The sequence below is a fragment of the Pinus tabuliformis genome, chromosome 8 (assembly GCF_031772625.1).
Source record: "Pinus tabuliformis cultivar Carrire ecotype Pingquan chromosome 8, CPIR1, whole genome shotgun sequence".
NCBI lineage: Eukaryota > Viridiplantae > Streptophyta > Pinopsida > Pinales > Pinaceae > Pinus > Pinus tabuliformis.
The window spans coordinates 437,185,889-437,211,856 of NC_142294.1; the positions used below are offsets into that span (position 1 = coordinate 437,185,889).

Consider the following 25,968-nt stretch of genomic DNA (forward strand, 5'->3'; position numbering starts at 1 on the left):
GGACAGTTGTATGGTACTTAGCAGCAAATACACCAAGCATGCAATGTTACAGCTAGCATGCAAGGGACAACTAGCATGCAACAACAAGCAAGCAAGGGACAACAAGCAAGCAAGGTGTAGCGAACACATAGGTCAGGATGGCAACATGGTGCAACAATGGCACATAATGCAGTGCAGTGATGGGCATAGTCATGATTAATGAAGCGTGGTGAGATGCAACATATTGATTATGGGTGTAGCATGGCGCAGCGTGGTGAGGTGCAACATGATGACGAAATGCAGCACAATGATAGGTGAAGGAGTCACCTTGAAGAATTATTTGAAACAGCATGTCTTCAACTGATCTCATGTATCATCTTCTTAGAGATGATCAATGCTCTTATCTAGATAAGTCAAAGTGTTGACTTCTGTTGTAAATGTACTATCTCTCTCTCTCTATTGAACTATTGAAGAACATATAAGAAGAATTGATCAAGGGTTTCCCCACATTGGGGTTTGTCCCTGGCTAGCACCACAAATTGTGTCCTCTTGTCTTGGCTTGTCTTCTGCGATTTATGTTTATGTTCTATCTGCAGTTTACTTTAATGCTGATGTGATTGCTAATCTGGAAAAGATATGGAGCTAACTGTGAAAATTGAAATAAATTGCTCTAAGCATAGAACATACCTAAAATTAACATGGTATCAGCGCTGAGGTGAAGACAATGCCCAAGCAAGAGTGAAAGAGCAATCACCGAAGATAGTTGGGAAAGGACAAAAGGATCAGTGGATTCCTCATCCCTCTTCAAATTGATCAAGGATGAAGTCGAAGCAAAGAATATTATCATAATGGCACAGCGAAATATGGCCTACCTAAAGATCACTTCATCGGAAGACCGAATCTCAAGGTGGAAGGAAAGGCAGATAACTAGTTCGACCATTATGTGAAGGAGTGTTCGAATTGCAGGGACACATCACTTGATGATGATAACAATCATTCCAGGGACATCTTCAATGATCAAAGGAATGACAGGTAATGCAGGTCATCAAGTACCTGATCACAAGAACCTGGTGTCCATCTCGGAAATGGAAGTCCACTGGGGACCATGTTTATTGACACATAGCACCGGAGGTCTATGAGTCAGATGGTGACAGGGATGCCTGAATTCAAAAAGATCATGAAGGTACATGTCTGAGATGTACCGAAGGAAAATCTTATAAGGGGACCATTCCCCTCATGTAGCAGGTCCATAGGTTTGGAACAACCCGAGGAGTTTGAGATTCATGATCGGGAATCTCATGTATACAGGTGGAAGAAAGCCCTCTATGGCTTGAAGCAAAACACCCCGGTGTAGTATGAGAGGATTGATAGCTGTCAGATGAAGCTGAGATTCACTAAGAGTGAAGCCGATCCAAACCATTGTTTGAAGGTTGTGGATGATAGACCTCTCATAACAACACCTTATGAGGACGTCTTATTTCTGATAGGTGTAGACCCTCTCATTTGCAAAGGTAAGAGGGAGTTGGATTCCAGATGTGGAATGATAAATTGCAAGCCTATGACTACCTCGAGGATCTTAACTTTTAGAAGTTATATGGTAGTGATGTCGGACTAGATTTGGGAAATGCCTCTGTTGGTATCATTCCTTGACCTCCTTTTTGCTCTTGAAACACATTGTTTTCCTACCTTTTTCCTTCATACATCTCTTAGACCCCTTGAAATTGATTAGTTAACAGTATTATAGTTGTTAAATACATTAGAATTGATTTATGAGTTTTATGTTAAAGAATTAGGGATTTTTGATAAAAAGACTACAGGAAGTTGCAACATCCTGTAATTGGTTTATTGTTTGACATATGGCATGACAGCTAAGCTAAAGAAAATGGTAGGGATGAAAAATAGAATGTACAAGCATGAACGAACACCTATCCTACAACAGAACCAACGCTCCTGAAGGCACGGTCAATGACGATCAAAGCACAACGTGTTGGCGACAAAAGCAACAACAACATAGGGTTCTAAATCGATTTAGTTTTGTTCCTTTTTGAAATCGGTTCAGAATGGAAACAACTTAAAAACTATGCCATAGCAAAAGCGGCAACAGCCGCATCACGAATGTACATTCATTCCGAAATGTAAACGTTGTAAAAACATATGTAAACACAATTATGTGTTGTCAGTTAGTGGTTATCATTGTATCGTTTTGAAAACAGAGTTTTTGAACTTAATACCAAAAACACGGTTGCAGTCACGATTTCATTGTTGCGTTGATTCTATAGTTGCTTGAGCACAGTCCAGTATACCTTTGAAACGTGGACGGGCCCTGCGTGGAACGGGTATACTGTCATTTCATTTCATTTGCAACTTCTGAATATTCAATAATATGCACAGTGATTAGAGTTCAGTTTATGCTTTCGTTGATTTAATTAGAAATTCGTATGAGTAATGTTTATGATGGTAGCTTGAAGGATTCATCGCTGAGATCGTTGAATTGTATCCTGTAAGGGATCTGATCTTTCGTTATTTTTAAGAGCATCTTCATGAACCCTGTTTCTCATATATTTGAATTTTAAGTGTGCTTATGATTCTAGTATATTTCAATCTTTCATGAATGATAAACATTGAATGCTGAGTGTTCACTGAACAAGGGTTTTATGCACAACATCCTCGTAAGGGGATTGAAATCTTGGTTTAAGTAATACACAGTGTTTTTTAGAATAGGTAGATGAATTGAGTGACCTGAGTGTCCAGGTGATAGGGAGCATACCTCAACCTTCCGTAAAGAAGTTCTGTAACGTACCATCACGAACACTTAGTTAAGAATCCTTTATTTCTATAGATTGTAGACGCATGCCTCGAAGTTTACTGATTCTGGTCGATAATAAATATAGCCTAATCTAGCACCCTAGATAGGACACTACATTTTGGTGCCGTTGCCGGGGAGGCGTAGTTAAAGGATCTAAAAAAAAAATTCAATAAAAACGAGCAAAAACATAGATTTAGAAATCATGTTCATTTATGCCTAGATTTAGAGACAATCAAGGTAGATTCATAAATCCCCCCCATCCAAAAACTAACCTATCATCAGGAGCAGACTCTTTAGGAAATACAACACCAGCTGAGGAAGTCACCATACAAGCATTAGAGGATAAACAAAAGTCAGGACAAAGACTTACTCTCATCGAAAGGCAAACTTTATTAGCACATAAATCACAGAAGAGACACTTTCCTAGATCCTCCACACAAGGAGAAAGTAGCACAGTGACCGAACAATCTGTCTTTAATCTCCTCTTTAAAACAAGTGACACTGACACAGAGGAACCTATTAAAATGGCTGAGGAAGGAGATGGATCAGTACCAAATCAAGGACAAAGAGATGAAGAAGAGTCAGCCTTTAAGTTTCCTATACATGAACCACAAGAAGATGATGAGATCAAAATGAAAAACATACCTCCATCTGTGCTACCAAACTTTTATGGTATGGCTTCAGAAGACCCAGACTCATTCTTGTTCGAGTTTGACATTGTATGTCGAACATATGGTTACACAGATGATGCCCATAGGCTTAGACTCTTCCTAGCGACATTAAAGGCATCAGCCTTGAGATGGTTCATGAGGCTTGGTGAGCATGCGATAATTGATTGGGATGGCATGAGAAGAATATTTCTAAGGAAATATCAACCTTATTGTAGATCCAAAGATTCCAAAGACGATATCTTTAGAATGAGCCAACAAGAGGATGAAACCTTGGAGGAATACTTGGAACGGTTTGTCTACAACTTACAAAAATCCAAACACCGAACTATGCCTCTTGATTTGATCCACACAATATTCTTGAAAGGCATCCGAGAGGAATACATGGATGATCTTAATTTGATGGGCAAAGGTGACATTTCTACCTTACTTTTTGAAGAAATCGCTGAATTATGCGAAAAGTATTCAAGGAGCAAAGCTAAAATTGGAAAAAAGAACCCTGTCATCCAAAGTCACAAAATCTGCTTCAGCAAGTGTCACAAGGGCTGAAATAGGGAACCTGTTGGAAGAATTTAAAACAGATCTGTTAAGCACCTTAGGGAACCAAATTGACACTCTAAAAGCTAAGAAGAAACAAGAAGATGAAGATCAGATAATGGCTATCTTCTGCCCAAAATGCCTGAAGAAACATGCCTTAAAAGACTGCCCATTAGAAAACATCCAAGTTTGTGCCTTCTGTACTGAACATCATGATATATTTAATTGTCCTAAAGTTAAGGTTTTGCAGAACTTTAATATGGCAGCTAATGCAGAGATGGAAAACGTGTATTACATGGGCACAAAGAGACCATGGCAACCAAGGTCAGCACAAGGTATGTTTCCAAATCAAAATTTGCAATTTCCTGTAAATGATCAAATGTATGCTCAGAATTCATGGAATGTACCCATTCCATGGCAGCACCAAAATCACCCACAACAACAATGGAGACCATCTCAACAATACTCTCAATCCTATCATACATATCCTCAATCATACCAACCATATTCACAGCCATATCAACAATATCATCAGCCATACTCATCACATCCTCAACCATATCAGCAGTATCCTCAGTAGCAAGTTGTTTACCAACCTCAACCTACTCAACAAGCACTGCTTGCTCCTCCACCAATAAATCCACCACAACTGCAATTTCCATCTAACTCACAACCTCCCAGACCTACTCAAATTCCTGCTCAAACTGTCCCAAATCCAAATAACAGAGCAGAGAGGCCAGCCTACAATGTCGAAGAGGGAACCTCATATCCCACACTACCCTTGCAAAATATCAACTTGAGGTCTGGTAGGGTACTCCACAAAGATTCTCCAATAACAGATAAACAAGAAGAAAACACAGAAAATGAAAATGAAATGACAAATCAAAGAAAACCAAACGATGATACCAAAGATAAGCAGATGCAACCATTGCATCCACCTTTTCCAGACCGATTGGTCCAAATGAAACTTCCAATGTCTATACCACAGTTTGATGTTTTAGATGAGCTCAAGAATGTCTATATAAAAATTCCGCTATTGCAAGCCATAAAAGACATTCCCATATACACTAAAGAAATCAAAGAAATGCGTCTTAAGAAGCCCACTAGGAAAAGGATTGATCCACAAACCATTCATGTTATAGGACATTTAGCTGGCCTTATGACAAATACCATCTCGATGGAAAAGTATGTTGATCCTGGTATTCCCCGAGTTACTACAATCATTAACAACATACAGATTCCAAACACTTTAATAGATCTTGGGGCCGCAATAAATGTCATGACTCTTGAAACCATGAGAACACTCCAGCTCATAAATTTGCAACACACAACGATTGTTCTAGAACTAGCCGATAGGTCTAAAGTGATTCCTGAAGGGATTTTGGAGGACATAATTGTTTCACTAGACTCTTGGGAGTATCCAGTGGACTTCTTAGTTCTTCAACCCAAATCCAATTTAGGAGGGCACCCTATCATCCTTGGTAGACCATGGTTAGCGACTGCTGATGCATTCATAGGATGTCGATCGGGCAACATGATTATTTCAAGAGGGACTGAAAGGAAACAACTCACTCTTTATCCATCGACACAATCACTAGCAGTAACACACAATTTATGGCTTGATTATAAATACAATGATAAAGAAGAAGTACAATCTGTTTTTAGCATTGACCAAATCTATGATTTCCAAGAACAAAATAATAATGATTTGGTAGAATTGTTCCTTTCTCAACCTGATATTTCCGAAAATTTGAGAAACGACCAATATCATGCTGCAGATGTACTTTTAGCCCAAAATTTTCAAGAAACATGCACCATTCAATCTTTGCAAACCACATTTCTCGATATTTTTTCAGTTCAATCCATCACAAACACACAGAGTCAGATCATAGAGATTAGTCCAGGGAAAACTCTGAACATAGGCAATCACCTAGACTCATCTCAGCAAGAGAAATTGATTCGACTATTGAGAAAATACCAGAAAGCATTTACTTGGGACTACACCGATATGCATGGGATTCATCCCGACACATGCACTCACCATATTTATACAGATAGTACTATCAAACCAGTGAGGCAACCGCAGAGAAGAATGAACCCCATGCTCCAGGATATTGTCAGAGAAGAATTGCAAAAACTGTTGAGAGTTAATTTTATATATCCTACTTCTGACAGTCAGTGGGTATCCCCATTGGTTATAGTGCCCAAGAAAAATGGTAAGTGGCGCATTTGTGTTGATTACAGACAATTGAACAAAGCAACGCTCAAAGATTATTTCCCGCTACCATTTATTGACCAAGTGTTAGACACATTAGCTGGGAAATCATCATTTTCTTTTCTTGATAGTTTCAGTGGCTACAACCAGATCAGGATAGCCTCAGAAGACCAGGACAAAACCACATTCACCTGTCCTTGGGGCACTTATGCTTATAATGTTTTGCCATTTGGACTTTGCAATGCTCCAATTACATTTCAGAGCGCTGTATTAGCTATTTTCGCTGATTTAGTTCATGATTGTGTTGAAGTTTATATGGATGATTTTTCAGTGTACGACAATTTATTTGAACATGCATTAGAGAACCTTGAAAGAGTTTTGAAAAGATGTATTGAAGCCAATCTGTCCCTGAGCAATGGAAAGTGCTTTATGATGTTAAACGAAGGGATAGTATTAGGCCACTATATTTCCTTTCAAGGCATCAAAGTTGACCCAGCAAAAATCCAGATCATTGTTGATTTGCCAATTCCAAAGAATCAAAGAGAAGTAAGAAGTTTCCTTGGGTATGCAAGCTATTACCTTTGTTTAAGCTTCTAACAAAAGATGTACTTTTCAACTGGAATGAGAACTGCCAACAAGCATTTGAAGCAACTCAAAAAGAAGTTATCAACCGCACCAGGCTTAAGAGGCCCTAACTGGAGCGTACCATTTCATATCTTTACAGATGCATCTGACACTGCAGTGGGTGCCTCATTAGGCCAAAAAGAGGAATCTTGTAATTATGCCATTTATTTCATTAGCAAAAATCTAACACCTGCAGAGTCAAACTACACAGTCACAGAAAATGAAACACTTGCCATCATATATGCTGTGAATAAATTCCGACATTATATAACTGGTTATGAAGTCTTTGTACATACTGATCATTCTGCCATTAGACATTTAATGAATAAACCAATAACTAGTGGCAGAGTTACCAGATGGTTATTATTGTTACAGGAATTTAAGATCACAGTGTTAGATAGACTAGGTAAAGAGAATCAGGTGGCAGATTTTCTTTCTAGACTACAAAGTCCAGGTGAGGTTGTTCAGGTTGAAGATTCTTTCCCAGATGAAAATTTATTTGCAATTTCCATAGTGAATCCTTGGTATGCTGACTTGGCCAATTATTTGTCTACAGGAAGGACACCTCCATACTTTACTCCAAAGGAAAAGAAGAGACTAGTCAAACAAAGTGCTCGATACTCATGGATTAATGGCGATATATTTTACACTGGTTATGATATGATTATTAGACGATGTGTAAGAAATGATGAGATAATTGATATTTTAAAATCTTGCCATGATGAACCGTGTGGTGGGCATTTTGCAGCTAAGCGAACAGCATTCAAAGTTCTTAGTCTTGGATACTACTGGCCATCCATTTTTAAGGATTCCAAGAAGTACGTGAAGAGTTGTGACAGCTGCCAAAGAATGGGCAGGCCAACAGCTACAGACGAGATGCCACTTAAGCCCCAAGTTCACCTAGAGCCATTTGAAAAATGGGCTCTAGACTTTATAGGACCCATTAACCCAACCTCCAATGGTAAGAAGTACATCTTAGTATGTACTGATTACGTCACAAAGTGGGCTGAAGCAAAAGCACTAGTTAGAGCCATCGAACAAATAGTGGTAAATTTCCTTTTTGAGGAGATTTTTGTAAGGTATGGAGTACCAAGGGAAATAGTGACTGATCAGGGTACTCAATTTACTTCAAAGTTAGTGAAGGACATCACAGACAAATACCAAATCAAGCACAGAAGAAGTACACCTTACCATCCACAGGCCAATGGGCAGGTGGAATCCACAAACAAAACTTTGGAAGGGATCATCACTAAAACTGTGGCAATGAACAAAAAGAATTGGGAAGAGAAGCTCAAAGATGCACTCTGGGCTTACAAAATTACGTGGAAGAATACTACAGGATTTACACCATATCAGTTGGTGTATGGCAAAGAGGTAATGCTTCCTATTGAATTTCAAATACATACTTTTAAACTGGCTGCAGATTTGCAAATTGACCTGGACCAAGTACAACAAGAAAGAATTCAGTAGTTGAACCAGCTGGATGAAATGAGGCAGCAAGTAGAAGAAACCACAATCCTCATGCAAAAACAAAGGGAGCAGTGGCATGATGCACATATCAAGAAGAAGCAGTTCAAGGAAGGCGACTAGGCTTTACTTTTTGACTCTAAATTCAGAGATCATAAAGCCAAGTTTACCACCCATTGGATGGGCCCATACCAAATTATTCAGGCTTACGGCAATGGTTCAGTCAAGCTCAAAACTATTGATGGAGAAGGTCATTCCTTTACTGTCAACGGTCATCGCCTGAAACTTTACACTAAGCCCATCAGCAAGCAAAATTTTCTCCAAACAGTATCTCAACAAAGAGAGGTTGAGATACTGCAGCCTTCAGCTGCAATATCCCTGCCTTAGTTCATTTTATTTCAATTTAGAAATTCAAAAAAAAAAAAAAAAAAAAAAAAAAAAAAAAAAAAAAAAACAAAATCTAAAAAAAAAAGGAGAAAAAAAAAAACAAACACAACAAAAAAATAATAATAATGGGTTAGATGTGAAAACTAGACTCTGGCACACTCTAACCCCGAATTCTTACTTGAAAACCAATTCGTTGGCGGGTAAGAATTCCTTTTCTTTTGTTCCCTGTTTGATTTATCAACTGAATAATGACTTGAGGACAAGTCAAAACTTTAGTGGGGGAGAGAAGCATCAACATTTTGTTCTCTTATCTCTCCATAGTAAATTTTTAAAAGATTTCTTATCTCATCTCCTCACTGTAAATTTCCAAAGCAGTTTGTTTCAGCATTCCAGATTTCAATAAAGAAGTTGTTTTGTCATTGTTTTATCTCAGAGGGACCTGGTTACAAACATTATGCAGGGGGACCTGTTCTGTCCAGAAGACCATGTTACCAACATCAGCAGTAATGGGACCTGTTTAAGACACATAAAGGGGACCTGTTAAGAGACTGTTACTTCAGGATTACTTCAACAAAGCTTCATCAAGTTTCTACAAGGATCCACAGGTTGCTGGGCACCAAGACTTCATCAAATACCAAAGATCAAGGAACCTGTATACATATAATTCTTTTTCCGGATTTCAAAGAAGCTGCATGAACATTTTCAAGATCTCAGGGGACCTGTTATGAACAACAAAGAATAGTCAAACGAGACTAGTCCCACCCAGCATGCCAATGCAATGCTTGAACAACCAACAAAAGTGTAATGTATTCCTTATTCTTAACATTTAAATTCTCAGATTAATTTTTAATGTTAAATTTAATAACTGTGACTGCTACGATCAATTTCAGAGACACCTCTATACCTACCACTCGTTATCCTATTGTTAATCCCTATCATCTTCCAATACTCCAACCCATCTCATACTTATATGATTTTGTTAATCCCCTTTCATATCACCTTTTCAATCTCTGTTACCAACCAATTAAACCCTATAGCCATACCAACATTTCTATTTGGCCAGGTACCAACAGAAGCAGGACATGTGGTGAATTGTTTGGAAACCAAATGTCATGCGGGCTTGTTCATTATGTTTGAAACGACCGAATTATGATTTAACCACCCGACGAAGCCAAATGATGCAAACGACTACCCGAAATCATATCCCAGTACTTCATATATATGCTTCTAGCGCTTCTATGATGGCATCCATACGACCAGTACAACCATTCCTCTGTTTCAAAAAGATGAATATGTTATGAATTGAGTTAAGCCGGTTATTTCATTATCATTTTCAGTTGTTCTATGTTAGCATTCGACTCCTGTGACTTCAACAGTAAAGACTGAAAGTAGCAAGCGCCACGAAAGGAAAATGTAGTTAATTGGGTTCGACCTCTATTACAAGATAGTCAATCGAGCATCGTTTGGGTTACTAAAGGAGCTAGTGTTAAAGAGCCGAGGATGCCACCAGGTCAGCAGTATTGGGGCGGAAGATAAAAGGTAACAAATCAAAACTTCTTTGTTGAATTTGTAAAACATAAACAAAGAAGAGTTAGAGCACAACTCTCGGCCAAAATGACCAATAGGGTCGAACCAAGCATATTCGACAGTTCCCAGTATCACGAAGATTGCATTTCAATTCTTAAAGAAATATAGTGGCTGCCCTTTTTAGAGAAATTTCGTGGAAGTAATGAAGAGGTCACCAAACAGTTCGCTTTTACATTCAACAGAGAGAAAGCTTTGATAGGTAATTTTTCATTCAGAGTTTCGGAAGACACCATAGCTCAAGCCCTAGGGATCAGCCCAGAAGGGGAGAAGTACTTCAAGACGAAGCAATTTAAAGAGAAATCATGGACTCAATTTATGTCCAGATGCAGGGTTTCGTCCGTTAATTGGAAGAAAGGTGTCCCAAGAAGTTGGCTGGTGCATCCCTGGGACGAGATGGTCTATATCATCCAAAAGTTTGTAACTTGTGAAGGCCGCTACAGTATTGTTTACTTGTACCATATCAAGTTACTGTTACATTTGAAAGGGCAGTGTGTTATCAGTCTGCCATACTTCCTCTTGCAAAACCTAACCAAAATGTCGAAGACCATCCAAAAGCAGAAAGGTAACGAAGACAAGAGCTTATATCACTTTGGGCTAATTAAAATTCTTATTGAGTATGAATTACAGAGAAGAGGGAAAACGTGGAAGGAGTTCTTGGCTGCTAACCAAATTAAAGATGAAGAGGACAAGGAAGAACCACAGGAAAACTCAGGATTCATGAATGATATCGATGAAGAGATTCCTATACACAAAGCAAGCAAGGTACCTCCACCTGTTAGCAGTATAAGGACGAGGAAAATGAGAAAAGAGGATGCTCGGAAAGCAGAGCAAGATAAAATTTTTACCACCTATTCAAGAAGAACCAGGAGAACATCAAAGGCCCAGCTACAAGAAGACCAGCCTGAATCAAATGCACCTATGCCGATGGATATTGAAAGTAGTGCCCACTCACAACCTGGACCAGGAGCTGAGATGGAGGTTGAAAGCAACAACAGGCAAGAAAAAGATTCACAACCTGCCATTAAGAAACAGAAGAAACTGGAGAAGCAAATTGAAAAGTTAAAGGAAGAACTAATGGAGGCTAATATGCTGGAAAAAGTTATCAAGAAAGAAAATGAAATGCTCAGAGCGCAGAGTAAAGAGACTCAACAAAAAAATGAAAAGTTAAGGGAACAAATTAAGGAACTTGAAGCTGAACAAACAGATATTTGTAAGTGGGCCACTAAATGGTACAACCAAAAGAAGGTCCTCAAGGAAAAGTACAAAAGTTTAAAGCATGAGCTCCATGGTCAGAAAGATGCCCAGGTGAAGAAGAATGTGGATACATTGTTGAGGGCAGCAGAGGTACAGGCAGGGACAGAGTTCAGAGGAAGCACATCGGGATTAGCATGAGGTCATGCTAATTCATTAAGTCGGGGAGAGATGTTGGTATCATTCCTTGACCTCCTTTTTCCTCTTGAAACACATCGTTTGCCTACCTTTTTCCTTCATACATCTCTTAGACCCCTTGAAATTGATTAGTTAACAGTATTATAGTTGTTAAATACATTAGAATTGATTTATGAGTTTTATGTTAAAGAATTAGGGATTTTTGATAAAAAGACTACAGGAAGTTGCAACATCCTGTAATTGGTTTATTGTTTGACATATGGCATGACAGCTAAGCTAAAGCAAAGGGTAGGGATGAAAAATAGAATGTACAAGCATGAACGAACACCTATCCTACCGTAGAACCAACGCTCCTGAAGGCACGGTCAATGACGGTCAAAGCATAGCATGTTGGCGACAAAAGCAACAACATAGGGTTCTAAACCGATTTAGTTTTGTTCCTTTTTGAAATCGGTTCAGAATGGAAACAACTTAAAAACTATGCCATAGCAAAAGCGGCAACAGCCGCATCACGAATGTACATTCATTCCGAAATGTAAACGTTGTAAAAACATATGTAAACACAGTTATGTGTTGTCAGTTAGTGGTTATCATTGTATCGTTTTGAAAACAGAGTTTTTGAACTTAATACCAAAAACACGGTTGCAGTCACGATTTCATTGTTGCGTTGATTCTATAGTTGCTTGAGCACAGTCCAGTATACCTTTGAAACGCGGACGGGCCCTGCGTGGAACGGGTATACTGTCATTTCATTTCATTTGCAACTTCTGAATATTCAATAATATGCACAGTGATTAGAGTTCAGTTTATGCTTTCGTTGATTTAATTAGAAATTCGTATGAGTAATGTTTATGATGGTAGCTTGAAGGATTCATCAGTGAGATTGTTGAATTGTATCCTGTAAGGGATATGATCTTTCGTTATTTTTAAGAGCATCTTCATGAACCCTGTTTCTCATATATTTGAATTTTAAGTGTGCTTATGATTCTAGTATATTTCAATCTTTCATGAATGATAAACATTGAATGCTGAGTGTTCATTGAACAAGGGTTTTATGCACAGCATCCTCGTAAGGGGATTGAAATCTTGGTTTAAGTAATACACAGTGTTTTTTAGAATAGGTAGATGAATTGAGTGACCTGAGTGTCCAGGTGATAGGGAGCATACCTCAACCTTCCGTAAAGAAGTTCTGTAACCTACCATCACGAACACTTAGTTAAGAATCCTTTATGTCTATAGATTGTAGACGCATGCCTCGAAGTTTACTGATCCTGGTCGATAATAAATATAGCCTAATCTAGCACCCTAGATAGGACACTACAGCCTCTGAGTTTCATAAACTCATTCGCGTTGATGTTCTTGGTGAACTTCTGTTCGGACATATGTTTTGCAGTTAGCATGGTGAGCTCATATTTGGTTGAGCCTCACTGGATTGGTGCCTAGAATCTTCTGAGATATCTTCGGGGCACAATCTCTCATGGATTGAGATACACTGCCGGAAATATGAAACTGCATGATTATTCGAATGCTGACTGGGCAAGCAATGTGGAGGGTCACTAGAGCGCTTCTCAGTGCTGGTTCTCGTTGGATTCTGCTTCGATATCATGGATGAGCAGGAAGTAGAAGTCGGTTGCTATAAGCATTGCCGAGACCGAATACATAGCTACGAGTATGATCTCGTGTGGCGCTGCATGGTTGCAGAAGCTCTTAAGTGAGCTATTTGTACACATGATGAATACCACTGTGATCTCTGTGACAACCAGAGGGGGGATTCGATTATTGAGGAATCCCGTATTTGATGATTGCTCCAGTAGATAGACATCAGATACTGCCTTATCTGCGATATGGTATGTTGATGAGCAAGGAGGCTCCATCGCATTGAGACTGATGTATAGGTCACAGACATTTTGTCAAAGCCCCAGGGAAAGGTCAAATCTGTGACTTTCCCGAACGACTTGGAGTCGTTGAGAGACCTTCTTATAAGGGTCCTGCATGTTGCATGCATTGAGCTCTGGGAGCTCTGGGGGGCTTGGGGTACTTATTGGAGCAACATATGACCATAGGGCAACTCACCCTCCCCTAGTGGTGCGCTGTGGAACAGGATGATTAGTTCACCTGTGGGCCGGGATGATTAGTTCTCTCGTGGAAATTGTGGAACAGGATGATTAGTTCTCCTGTGGGCCAGGATGATTTGTTCTCCGTGGCAACTGTGGAACATGATGATTAGTTCTCCTATGGGTTAGGATGATTAGTTCTCCGTGGCATCCACTGATAGGATGATTCGTTCTCCTGTGGACAGGATGATTAGTTCTCCTGTCAAGGCATCCTAGCCAAGCAGTCTGGGACTCATGGGAAGTACCTCTCATTTGATCAATGAGCAGGGACCATAGTAGTACTAGGATGACCTCCATTGATTTGGGATTAATGAAACTGATCTGGGATCAGTATGAGTGGTTTGAGACACTCTCTTGTGACATTGATCTGGGATCAATGAAACTGATCTGGGATCAGTATGAGTGGTTTGAGACACTCTCTTGTGACATTGATCTGGGATCAATAAAACTGACTTTGGGTCAGTAAGAGTGATGTGACACACTCTTTAGATGAAACTGACTTTGGGTCAGTGGAGAATGGTATGAGACATTCTCGATCAATTCTTCTTCTTCATGGTTCAACAGAGCAGAGCAAAGCAGAGCTTAGTAGATCAAAGCAGAGCAAAGCAGAGCAAAGCTTAGTAGATCAGAGCAGAGCAGAGCAGTGCAGGGCATTGATGGCAGAGATAGTACAGTCGGACATATGGATCAATGGATGGAGTTCTCCCTAGTTGAGAGGGAGTGTTAAAATTGACAACTAGGGCCAAACTCCATGTGGGTCATCTTATTTATGGTAGCTGATATTTTTCTTGGATCCCTCTCATCGAGAGGTGTAGGATTGATCTAAAGATCATCCGATTCCGATAAGTATTCATGGAGTTATGAATTTATTTGCGTTATAAGGCAATTCGTCAAGGTCGGCCAACAACCAAATTAACCCCACATGTGCTCAACGTTTTAGTATAAATAGAGGTGGCCTTCAAGTCATTTCAACACACTTGGGATCTCTTCCTTTCTCTACTTGTCTTTGGGTTTTAGTAGGAGGAGAGATCCTAAGGAATAATGTTGCCCTGATCCAGAGGGCAGAAAGCCAGAAAAGCTGGAACTGCCGGATAAGACGGAACTGCCGGAAAAGCCAGAACTGCTAGAAAAGCCGAAACTGCTGGAAAAGCTGGAAAAGTCGGGAAAGCCGGAAATGCCGGAACTGCCGAAAAAGCTGGAACTGCCGGAAAAGCCAGAATTGTCGGGAATAGTTGGAACTGCTGGAACAACTCGGAACAGCCGGAACTGCCGAAACAGTCGGGAAAGCTGACGCAGAGGGTAGAAGCTGGAACTGCTAGGAAAAGCCAGAACTGCTGGGAATAGCTGGAATTGCCAGAACTGCCGGAACTGTCGAGAACAATCGAAATTACTGAAACTGCCAGAACAGCCAGAGCATCTGTCTCTGAAGGAGAGCATCATGCAAGGGACAACTAACTAGCATTGGGACAGTTGTATGGTACTTAGCAGCAAATACACCAAGCATGCAATGTTACAACTAGCATGCAAGGGACAACTAGCATGCAACAACAAGCATGCTAAGGACAACAAGCATGCTAGGGACAACAAGCAAGCAAGGGACAACAAGCAAGCAAGGTGCAGCCAACACATAGGTCAGGATGGCAACATGGTGCAGCAATGGCACATAATGCATTACAGTGATGGGTACAGTCATGATTAATGAAGCGTGATGAGATGCAACATAGTGATTATGGGTGTAGCATGGCGCAACGTGGTGAGGTGCAGCATGATGACGAAATGCAGCACAATGATAGGTGAAGGAGTCACCTTGGAGAATTATTTGAAGCAACATGTCTTCAACTGATCTCATGTATCATCTTCTTAGAGATGATCTATGCTCTTATATAGATAAGTCAAAGTGTTGACTTCTGTTGTAAACGTACTATCTCTCTCTCTCTGCTGAACTATTGAAGAACATATAAGAAGAATTGATCAAGGGTTTCCCCACATTGGGGTTTGTCCCTGGCTAGCTCAACATCTTGTGTCCGCTTGTTTTGGCTTGTCTTCTGCGATTTATGGTTATGTTCCATCTGCAGTTTACTTTAATGCTGATGTGATTGCTAATCTGGAAAAAATATGGAGCTAACTATGAAAATTGAAATAAATTGCTCTATGCATAGAACATACCTAAAATTAACAGCACGCCATCATGCCATGCTGGAGCTCTAATGCTGAAACTATTACACAAGCATTTGACATATTACACATCAAATTCTGTGAAGATTTGCCCCTGTTAAGTCCCCTGGAAACCTGTCCTGCCACATCATCATGCCCAAGTTGATGATCTCTAATGCCCTTGACGATTTTCAAAATCAGAAATGTGGGTTTTGTTCCTCTAATAGAGTAGACCACTTTTGATGTCATAGATGTCATAAACAACCAATGATCTGCTTGAAAATCCACCCTGGAAACTTTTCTTGTATTGTTGACCAAGTTTGATTGAGTTGTAAGTGTAACCAATCACCAGATGCTCAGATTGGAAAAATTCCATGTGGCATGGAATCCTATCATTATGCTCTATAATATGAGACTAGGTTGACTTTTTGACCACTTGGATCATTTTGCATTGGGAATCATGAATTGCCTCAAGAAACATGAAAGTTGTCACAAGAGACTGCTATGCCATGAGATCTGTCATGAGTAATACTGCACCAAAACCAAGGTCACCTACAAACTCTATAGACACTAGCCATGTGGAATAACTGAGGTGCACCTTGACACGGGTTGGACTGACCCATACACTGGTGATCACCCCTACAATTGCAGGCTCCCAGAAAGCCACGAGTCCTCATGAGAAGCCCAGCAAGGTACTTGTGACTTTCAGCTTACAATGGTGGTGAATGATGCATTGAACCAATCTATGTACCCCCACTGCCAGAGAGGTAACAGTGTGAATCCATGGATGACTTCTTTGGCACTTCTGACATGTGTTTTGTTAAACGCCTATAGAAACAAATAACATAAGCAGGAGAGGCACTATATTAAAACAAATAAATTGTCCTTCTTATTGAAGAACATTACAATAGTGATTTGAGAACTTAAACCCATTTTTTAGACATGTTGATGGAGATTTTGTGTGAATGTATTATATGAAAATTAATTGATAGCCCCACATCTGTGTCACGGATAATTTGTCAACATGGAATGATGTGCCTTGTTAAATCTATTAAGACTCATCATTTTGCACATGGGTTGGGCCCTACTTTCGAATAAAGAAAATATTTATGGAGTAAAAGGTCTACAGTCTCTTGCTATGCATTGACATTTTCTTCCTGTGACAATAAACAGTCGTTATAGTGCAATGAATTGGGTCATATGTAACACAAATGATGATAAGGGACTGGGTCACCAATAGAAATAAAAATAACAAACTTATAGAGATATTCATGGATCAAGATTTTATAACTAATTAACTGCAATGCAGGAGAGGCACTATTGGTGCCTCTCCTGCTTATGTTATAGAAACAAATAACATAAGCAGGAGAGGCGCTATATTAAAACAAAAAAAATGTCTTTCTTATTGAAGAAGATTACGATAGTGATTTGAGAACTTAAACCCATTTTTTAGGCATGTTGATGGAAATTTTGTGTGAATGTATTATATGAAAATTAATTGATAGCTCCACATCTGCATCACTGATAATTTGTCAAAGTGGAATGGTGTTCCTTGTTAAATCTATTAAGACTCGCTGTTTTGCACATGGGTTGGACCCTACTTTTGAATAAAGAAAATATTTATTGAGTAAAAGGTCTACATTCTCTTGCTATGCATTGACATTTTCTTCCTGTGACAATAAACAGTCGTTATAGTGGAATGAATTGGGTCATATGTAACACAAATGATGATAAAGGATTGGGTCACCAATAGAAATAAATATCAAGCTTATAGAGATATTCATGGATCAAGATTTTATAACTAATTAACTGCAGTGCAACTTCACTTGTTCTTGTATCATAGGCAAATTAGACTAAATATCTTACTTAATTTAAGCGTGATGCAATTTTAATATTCCTTTTCTATCCGCTGGAAATGTTCCCACATTTGTTATGCATTAGCTACATAGGCAAATTAGACTTAATATCTTACTTAAATTAAGCATGATGCAATTTTAATATTCCTTTCCTATCCGCTGGAAATGTTCCCACATTTGTTATGCATTAGCTACATAGGCAAATTAGACTTAATATCTTACTTAAATTAAGCATGATGCAATTTTAATATTCCTTTTCTATCCGCTGGAAATGTTCCCACATTTGTTATGCATTAGCTTCTTTCAATTAATATATCCTAAACTATAAATTTCTAACTTAAGCCAGAGTTGGATTTCAACTTTAGTGCATAAATTACCAATAAACAAACCTGAGATGATAAAAATGAACTCCCAGTATTAGGAGAAGATCAATGGAACATCTCTCTATATTGGTCAGCACCAACACCTGTAGTCTCTAGCATTCTTATTGTATCATTGTACTCACACTGTCACATGCTTTTGCTAGACTAATGGTTTATAGCTTTTTGCTTTTTGCTAGGCAGTCAGTTCTTTCTCATTTTGCTTTCAGCATTGATCTAGGAGTTGCTGACATCTCTCTCTCTCTCTATTTCTCAGCACTGAGATCTCCTTTCCCTAGCATTCTTGTTGTATCATTGTACTTGCACTTTAAAATGTTTTGCTAGACTAGTAGTTCATAGTTTTCTACTTTTTATCAATTTGCTTTCAGTATCGATCTAGGAGTTGCTTTCAGATTCCCACATTGTATTTACACTAGTTGTACCTATTAGTCCCATTGACCTACTTTTTGTGGCTAGTTTTTAGACATTAATAAAATTGTCTTATCTTATTATCCATTTCGTATTATTCTGCTTCTTCTTCTTCCTTAGGGAACTAACTGATTGCTTAACTAACTATGCTTACAGGTTGCAAGTTTAGGGAAGTTACTGGGTCCTCGTGGACTTATGCCAAATCCCAAAGCCGGCACTGTCACCACAGATATTCCACAGGTATGCACAGATTTGTGGATGCTTATATAACTACTATTAATGTTATCTTTGTTTTAATATATCAGAAATTGATATTCTATTTGTTTGTTTGGATTTTATAAATTTTTGATTAACAAATTCTATGTTATATTGGAGTTGGTGTTGCTTCCTTCAGCTAATCTAGCATGGTGGATCATAAGACTAATTCCAAAATGGATTTCTTCTAGTTGTCCAAGTGTCTGAAGGCTATTGAGGATAACATATAATTTTGGAGAGTCCATTGAAAAAACATAGGCCTGTTTTTTAGTAAATGAGTAGAGATAGCCCTTGTGATCACTTGCATCTTCTTGCCTTGCTCCAATATGAAACTATAATGTTTGTTGTTAATTTTATAATTTATCACAAAATTGTTTACTTGTTATCCTTATAACAGTATTATTTTGGTCCCTTGAAATAACCAAGCCAGCATAATCCCCAACTTAGGAAACATCTAGCTTTCTTACAATGATCCATGCTCTCATAAACAAAATCCATGGAAGGGGTGTTTCTATCAACCATGCGAAACATATCAACATTGGTTCACATGCTTTAAAACCTTCATAGTGCTTTCCCAAAAAGCATTGATTAAATTTTTTTCTCCACATCTTTCTGTTTAGATTCTTTTGAAAGGTGAGAACTTTCCCACTCATTGTTGCTTACAACATCTTTTATACTTATCTTTTACTCAATCACACTTTTTACAATAATTTAATATCTAGCAGTGCTGACTTCCTCTAGCTGCTACTGTTGAAATTTGGTACCGGAGGACAGGTGGTTCCCTTAGGCTTTGATCTTTGGCCTAGGGAAAAGTGTCCAAAAGAATTTAATTTTTCTCCTAAAGTGACTTTATAATTTTATAAAGTTAAATCTAATTTAAAAGTGACTTTAAGTGATAAAGTTATTAAGTCTAATTTTAAAGTGACTTTTATAAAGTCAATGAAAAATTAGAAAGGAAAAGTGACTTTGGAAATAAATGACTAAGTGGGTCTTTATTAAAGTGGGGTGAATTAAAAAATAGAAAGTGAGATTTAAATGAGCATTTAATCTCAACCATTGATCTAAATCTATTTCAGCCATTGGATTTAGAGATCACCCAAAAGTCACTTGGATCACCCAAAAGTCACTTGGAGTTATATTAAAGGAGGAAAAGGAGGAAAAGGTCATTCATTCTTTCATGAGCAGATTGGGAGAAGGAGAGCAAGAGAGCAAGAGAGATTTCTGAGCAGGAAGGAGAAGGAGACAGTAGCTTGGCACACATTCCAAGGCAGCAGTTGAGCAGATTTGTACAGCTAATTCAGCACATAGTGAAAGGCAGATTTTTGCACAAAAATCGAGGAGCAGTTTGCTGATTTTTCTGCACACAAAACGGAGGTCGTACAGCATTTATTGCTGTCCTGTTTGCTGTAATTTCCAGATTGCTGTGAGGCACGGGAAAGGAGATAAGTTGTAAATTTGCTTGCTGATTTTTGCTGAATAATTCTCACTGTAAAAAGACAAATTTCAGAAATAAAGAAGAGCTCTCAAACTGGTTTTCCCCAAGAGTTGTAGGGGGTTTTTCCAGGGTCAAGTTGACCAAAAATATCAGTGTTTTAATGTGTTTTAATCGCTGTTTTTAATTGCTGATTTTTAATTCTGCAATTTCCAGCATTCTGAAAAATTTCCAGAATTTGTGTTTTCAGCAATATTTATTTTTTCAGTCTGTTAAATGTATGGTTATGGGAATGGGCATTTAACTACATGGGAGAAATAAGGAGAAACTGAAAACCGGGGTGGGAAAACAGAAATTTTTACATGGTATCAGAGCTTGAGTGCTGAAGGGCAGTTTGGGACAGCAAAAGGAAAAATTGCAGTTGCTGATTTTTCACTCAGAAAATTCCAGCAAGCTGATTTTTTCATAAACAGCAGTTTTATCTTTACTACAACAGTGCTATTTTTCAGTTTTAGGACAGCAGGATGTCATTGGGATTGAGGGTGGAGGATAGGTTGGATGGGCATACAAATTACAACGTTTGGAAGGAGAGAATGCAGAGTATCTTTGAGGAGGCAGAAGTCTGGGATATCATGGTGCATACCGCACAGAACCCTGTTGTTGTGCCCACTGATGTTACTCAGTTGGCTGAGTATAAAAAGAAGAACAATAAGGGTAAGAGGCTGATTCTAGATGGAATCAAAGACCATTGCATTCCTCATGTGAGAGGAAAGAGCAATGCCCATGAGATGTGGACAGCATTGTCCAATCTCTACCAGAGTACCAATGAGAACCGGAAGATGGTCCTGAAGGAGAAGCTGAAGAACATTAAGATGGGTAATAATAGTGCAGCTGGATATCTCACAAAGATTACCAATGTGAGAGATGAGTTGGCAGCGATTGGAGAGGCCATTCCATCCACTGAGTTGGTGCGTATTGCAGTGAATGGCCTCCCCCGTTCATGGTTGAACTTTGCTGATGGGGTTTGTGCACGTGAGACCCTTCCCACATGGGAGAGGTTTTGGGATGATTGTATTCAGACAGAGATCAGGAAAGGGCAACTTGGGGCAGCCAAGCCAGTTGAGCAGGATGAGGACGTAGCACTGGTGGCAGGAGGCAAGAAAGGCAAAGGGAAGAAGCAGGCTTCCACAAGCGGTGGTGGAGGCAAAGGCAAAGGTAAAGGTAAACAGGGGAACACACAGAAGGACTATTCCAAGGTGAAGTGTTGGAATTGTCAAAAGATGGGACACTATGCAGTTGTGTGTCCGGAGAAGAAGAAGAAGAAGGGGAAGAACCAGGACGTGGCAGCTTCAGCAGAGATTGAGGACTTTGCTGGTCGTTTTGACCGAGAGTTTGCGTTCACTACATGTGAGTCCTCTAGTGCAGGATCACCTGCCAAACAGGTTCAGAGGGAGCATGCTTTTACCTCGATTAGCAGAGCATCTACAGGTATCTGGTATGTGGACAGTGGGGCTTCACGTCACATGACAGGAGTCCGTGAGTACTTCTCAGAGCTTTCAGAGAGTGGTATTGATATTGAGGTAGTACTCGGTGATGACAGAGTTGTTAGAGCAGTCGGGGTGGGGACAGTGACATTTCAGAGGGAGTCCAAACCTCCCTTGAAAGTGTCAGAGGTTCTTTATGTGCCAGGGATGAGGAAGAACCTCATATCCGTCTCAGCTTTGGAGGACAGAGGATATGAGGTACTGTTCAGGGGAGGACAAGTGTTGATGTATCCCAGGGGCGCTCCAGCTGATTCAGCTAGAGTGATAGGTGTACGCCATGCAAAGGTGTACAAGTTTGCATTTCAGCCCCTTTTGGCATTGAGCAGTAGTACCGACAGCAGAGCTAGCAATTCTGAGCTGTGTGAGATTTGGCACCGCAGGATGGGACATATGTATCATGGAGCCTTGAGGACATTGCGGGAGATCACTACAGGTGTGCCAGATTTCAGTACTGATCACTTTGATACTTGCAGAGGTTGTGCGATGGGCAAGTTTGCCAAATCCCCTTTTCCCAGCAGTGACAGCAGAGCGACGGGGATACTTGATTTGATTCATTCCGATGTGAGCGGTCGGATGTCTCATGTTTCCTTGAGTGGATATGAGTACTATGTTTTATTCATTGATGATCACTCCAGGAGGACCTGGATTTATTTTTTGAAGACCAAGAGTGAGGTCTTCAAGCGGTTTCAGGAGTTCAGAGCTCTTGTGGAGACTCAGACAGGTCGAAAGATCAAGTCCTTGAGGTCGGACAATGGAGGAGAGTACACCCTTGGAGAGTTTGTTGACTATTGTGCGGAGGCAGGCATTAGGAGGGAGTTCACTGTTCCTTACAACCCCCAGCAGAACGGGGTTGCGGAGAGGAAGAACAGATCCATCATAGAGGCTGCCAAAGCCATGATACATGATCAGGGGTTGCCATTGTTCTTGTGGGCAGAGGCCTGCAACACAGCTGTTTACTTGCAGAACAGGAGTCCGCATCGTGCTTTGGGGCACATGACTCCGGAGGAGGCTTTCTCTGGGAAGAAGCCTGATATTGGTCATCTTCACATCTTTGGATGCATTACATACTCCTATATACCCAAAGAGAAGAGGACCAAACTAGAGCCCACCGCAGAGAAGGGTATCTTTGTGGGCTACAGTGAGACCTCAAAGGCCTTTCGGATTTACATTCCTGCACAGAGGAGAGTTGTTGTCAGACGGGATGTGAAGTTCGAGGAGGACAGGGCCTTTAGGAGGTCACGGGAGTTAGAGTATCTGGATCAGCCAGACCCTCAGCAGCAGTTGAGTCAGTCGCAAGGATCCAGTGGGCAGGGATCAGGAGGATCCGGAGGTACATCTATGAGGATGTCAGGTCCATCAGTGAGCAGTGGCTCATCGAGCCAGAGGGGTGGTGCTCCGGGCAGCATGCAGAGCAGTTCACTAGGGAGTCCACTGATGGACAGTTCACACGGTACTTCAGCTTCTACAGGTTCAGGTGCAGGCAGGAGGACAGCAGACAGACAGTCAGGAGTTCAGGCTACTGATGATGATGAGGAGGAGGAGTTTCATTCTCCGGTGGAAGAAGTGCGCTCAGGGAAGAGGAAGCCCAAGTGGCTTCAGGACACCTTGAGAGATGCCACATCTGTTGCTGAGCCGAAGAGGCCGGTCAGAGAGAGTAGACCACCTGAGAGGTTTTGTAGTTATATGGCGATGGTTACCAGCATCCTTGACTCTGAGCCTTCTAGCTATGAGGAGGCAGCTAGCCAGCAGGTCTGGAGAGAGGCCATGCAGGAGGAGTATTCTTCTATCATGAAGAATGATGTTTGGGAGGTGGTGCCGAGGCTTGAGGGCAAATCCGTGGTTACTTCCAGATGGCTTTACAAGGTAAAGCATGCTGCAGATGGCAGCATTGAGAAATTCAAAGCGAGGTTTGTGGCTAGAGGGTTCTCCCAGGTAGAGGGAGTTGATTATGAGGAGACCTTCGCTCCCGTGGCTCGATATACTTCGATTCGCTCCATTATATCGATAGCAGCAGAGATGGGTTGGAAGATCCACCAGATGGATGTGAAGACCGCATTTCTCAATGGCTTCATACAGGAGGAGGTGTACATTGAGCAGCCACAGGGCTTTGAGGTGCATGGGAAGGAGTCCCATGTGTGCAGATTGAAGAAGGCCCTTTATGGCCTGAAGCAAGCTCCTAGAGCTTGGTACTCCAGGATAGATGCATACTTGCAGGGGATGGGTTTCACAAAGAGTGAGGCAGATCCGAACCTTTACTTTATTGTGATTGGTGAGGAGCCTCTCATTCTGGTGCTGTATGTGGATGACTTGATCATTACAGGTGCAGAGAGACTCATAGAGCACTGCAAGAGAGATCTTGCGGCGGAGTTTGAGATGAAGGACATCGGCTTGATGCATTACTTTTTGGGTTTGGAGGTGTGGCAGGAGGAGGGGCATTTCTTCCTGGGGCAGGGGAAGTATATTGTGGACATCCTTAGCAGATTCCACATGGAGGATTGTAGACCCATGTCGACACCGATGATCACCAACTGGAAGAAGCTTCATGCTTCGGATTCCGAGTTGGTGGATCCCACATTGTACAGGCAGCTGATTGGTTCCTTGATGTATTTGGTCAACACTAGACCAGATATCTGTTTTGCAGTCAACACGATGAGTCAGTTTATGTGTGAGCCTAGGAAGGTTCACTGGGTGGCTGCAAAACACATTTTGCGGTACTTGCAGGGGACAGTGGATTATGGTCTGGACTACAGGCAGGGAGATGGAGTGAGATTGGCAGGATACACTGATTCTGATTGGGCAGGTTGTGCTTCTGATAGGAAGAGCACTTCAGGGTGTTGTTTTGGGTTGGGTTCAGCAGTAGTGTCATGGTTCAGCCGGAAGCAGCAGTCAGTAGCACTGAGTTCAGCGGAAGCAGAGTATATGGCAGCCAGTCTAGCTAGTTGTGAGGCTATCTGGCTTCGCAAGATGTTGTTTGGCTTATTTGGTCAGCCGTTGAGACCTTCAGTGATTTACTGTGATAATCAGAGTTGCATTAAACTCACGGAGAATCCAGTATTTCATGACAGGTCAAAGCATATCGGGATCAGATATCATTTCATCAGAGACTATGTTCAGAAGGGAGCTGTGAAGCTTGAGTATATTTCCACTGATGAGCAGGTTGCAGATATCCTTACCAAAGCCTTACCACGGGGCAAGCATGTCTACTTCAGAGACAAGATGGGTGTGGTGAGGAACACCTTCCTCGGTAAGAGGGAGTGTTGAAATTTGGTACCGGAGGACAGGTGGTTCCCTTAGGCTTTGATCTTTGGCCTAGGGAAAAGTGTCCAAAAGAATTTAATTTTTCTCCTAAAGTGACTTTATAATTTTATAAAGTTAAATCTAATTTAAAAGTGACTTTAAGTGATAAAGTTATTAAGTCTAATTTTAAAGTGACTTTTATAAAGTCAATGAAAAATTAGAAAGGAAAAGTGACTTTTATAAAGTCAATGAAAAATTAGAAAGGAAAAGTGACTTTGGAAATAAATGACTAAGTGGGTCTTTATTAAAGTGGGGTGAATTAAAAAATAGAAAGTGAGATTTAAATGAGCATTTAATCTCAACCATTGATCTAAATCTATTTCAGCCATTGGATTTAGAGATCACCCAAAAGTCACTTGGATCACCCAAAAGTCACTTGGAGTTATATTAAAGGAGGAAAAGGAGGAAAAGGTCATTCATTCTTTCATGAGCAGATTGGGAGAAGGAGAGCAAGAGAGCAAGAGAGATTTCTGAGCAGGAAGGAGAAGGAGACAGCAGCTTGGCACACATTCCAAGGCAGCAGTTGAGCAGATTTGTACAGCTAATTCAGCACATAGTGAAAGGCAGATTTTTGCACAAAAATCGAGGAGCAGTTTGCTGATTTTTCTGCACACAAAACGGAGGTCGTACAACATTTATTGCTGTCCTGTTTGCTGTAATTTCCAGATTGCTGTGAGGCACGGGAAAGGAGATAAGTTGTAAATTTGCTTGCTGATTTTTGCTGAATAATTCTCACTGTAAAAAGACAAATTTCAGAAATAAAGAAGAGCTCTCAAACTGGTTTTCCCCAAGAGTTGTAGGGGGTTTTTCCAGGGTCAAGTTGACCAAAAATATCAGTGTTTTAATGTGTTTTAATGGCTGTTTTTAAT

At 40.3% G+C, this 25,968-nt stretch overlaps 1 protein-coding gene across 2 annotated transcripts in view; it reads left to right on the top strand.

The window, feature by feature from the left end:
* LOC149235930 (uncharacterized) overlaps window positions 1-25,968 on the top strand; it is a 239,745-nt gene that overhangs the window by 148,186 nt on the left and 65,591 nt on the right. For both annotated transcript variants that reach the window (XM_089372282.1, XM_089372283.1), the window contains exon 5: window positions 18,728-18,811. In XM_089372282.1, the coding sequence (XP_089228408.1) occupies window positions 18,728-18,811 (84 nt within the window). The remainder of the gene's footprint in view (window positions 1-18,727; window positions 18,812-25,968) is intronic.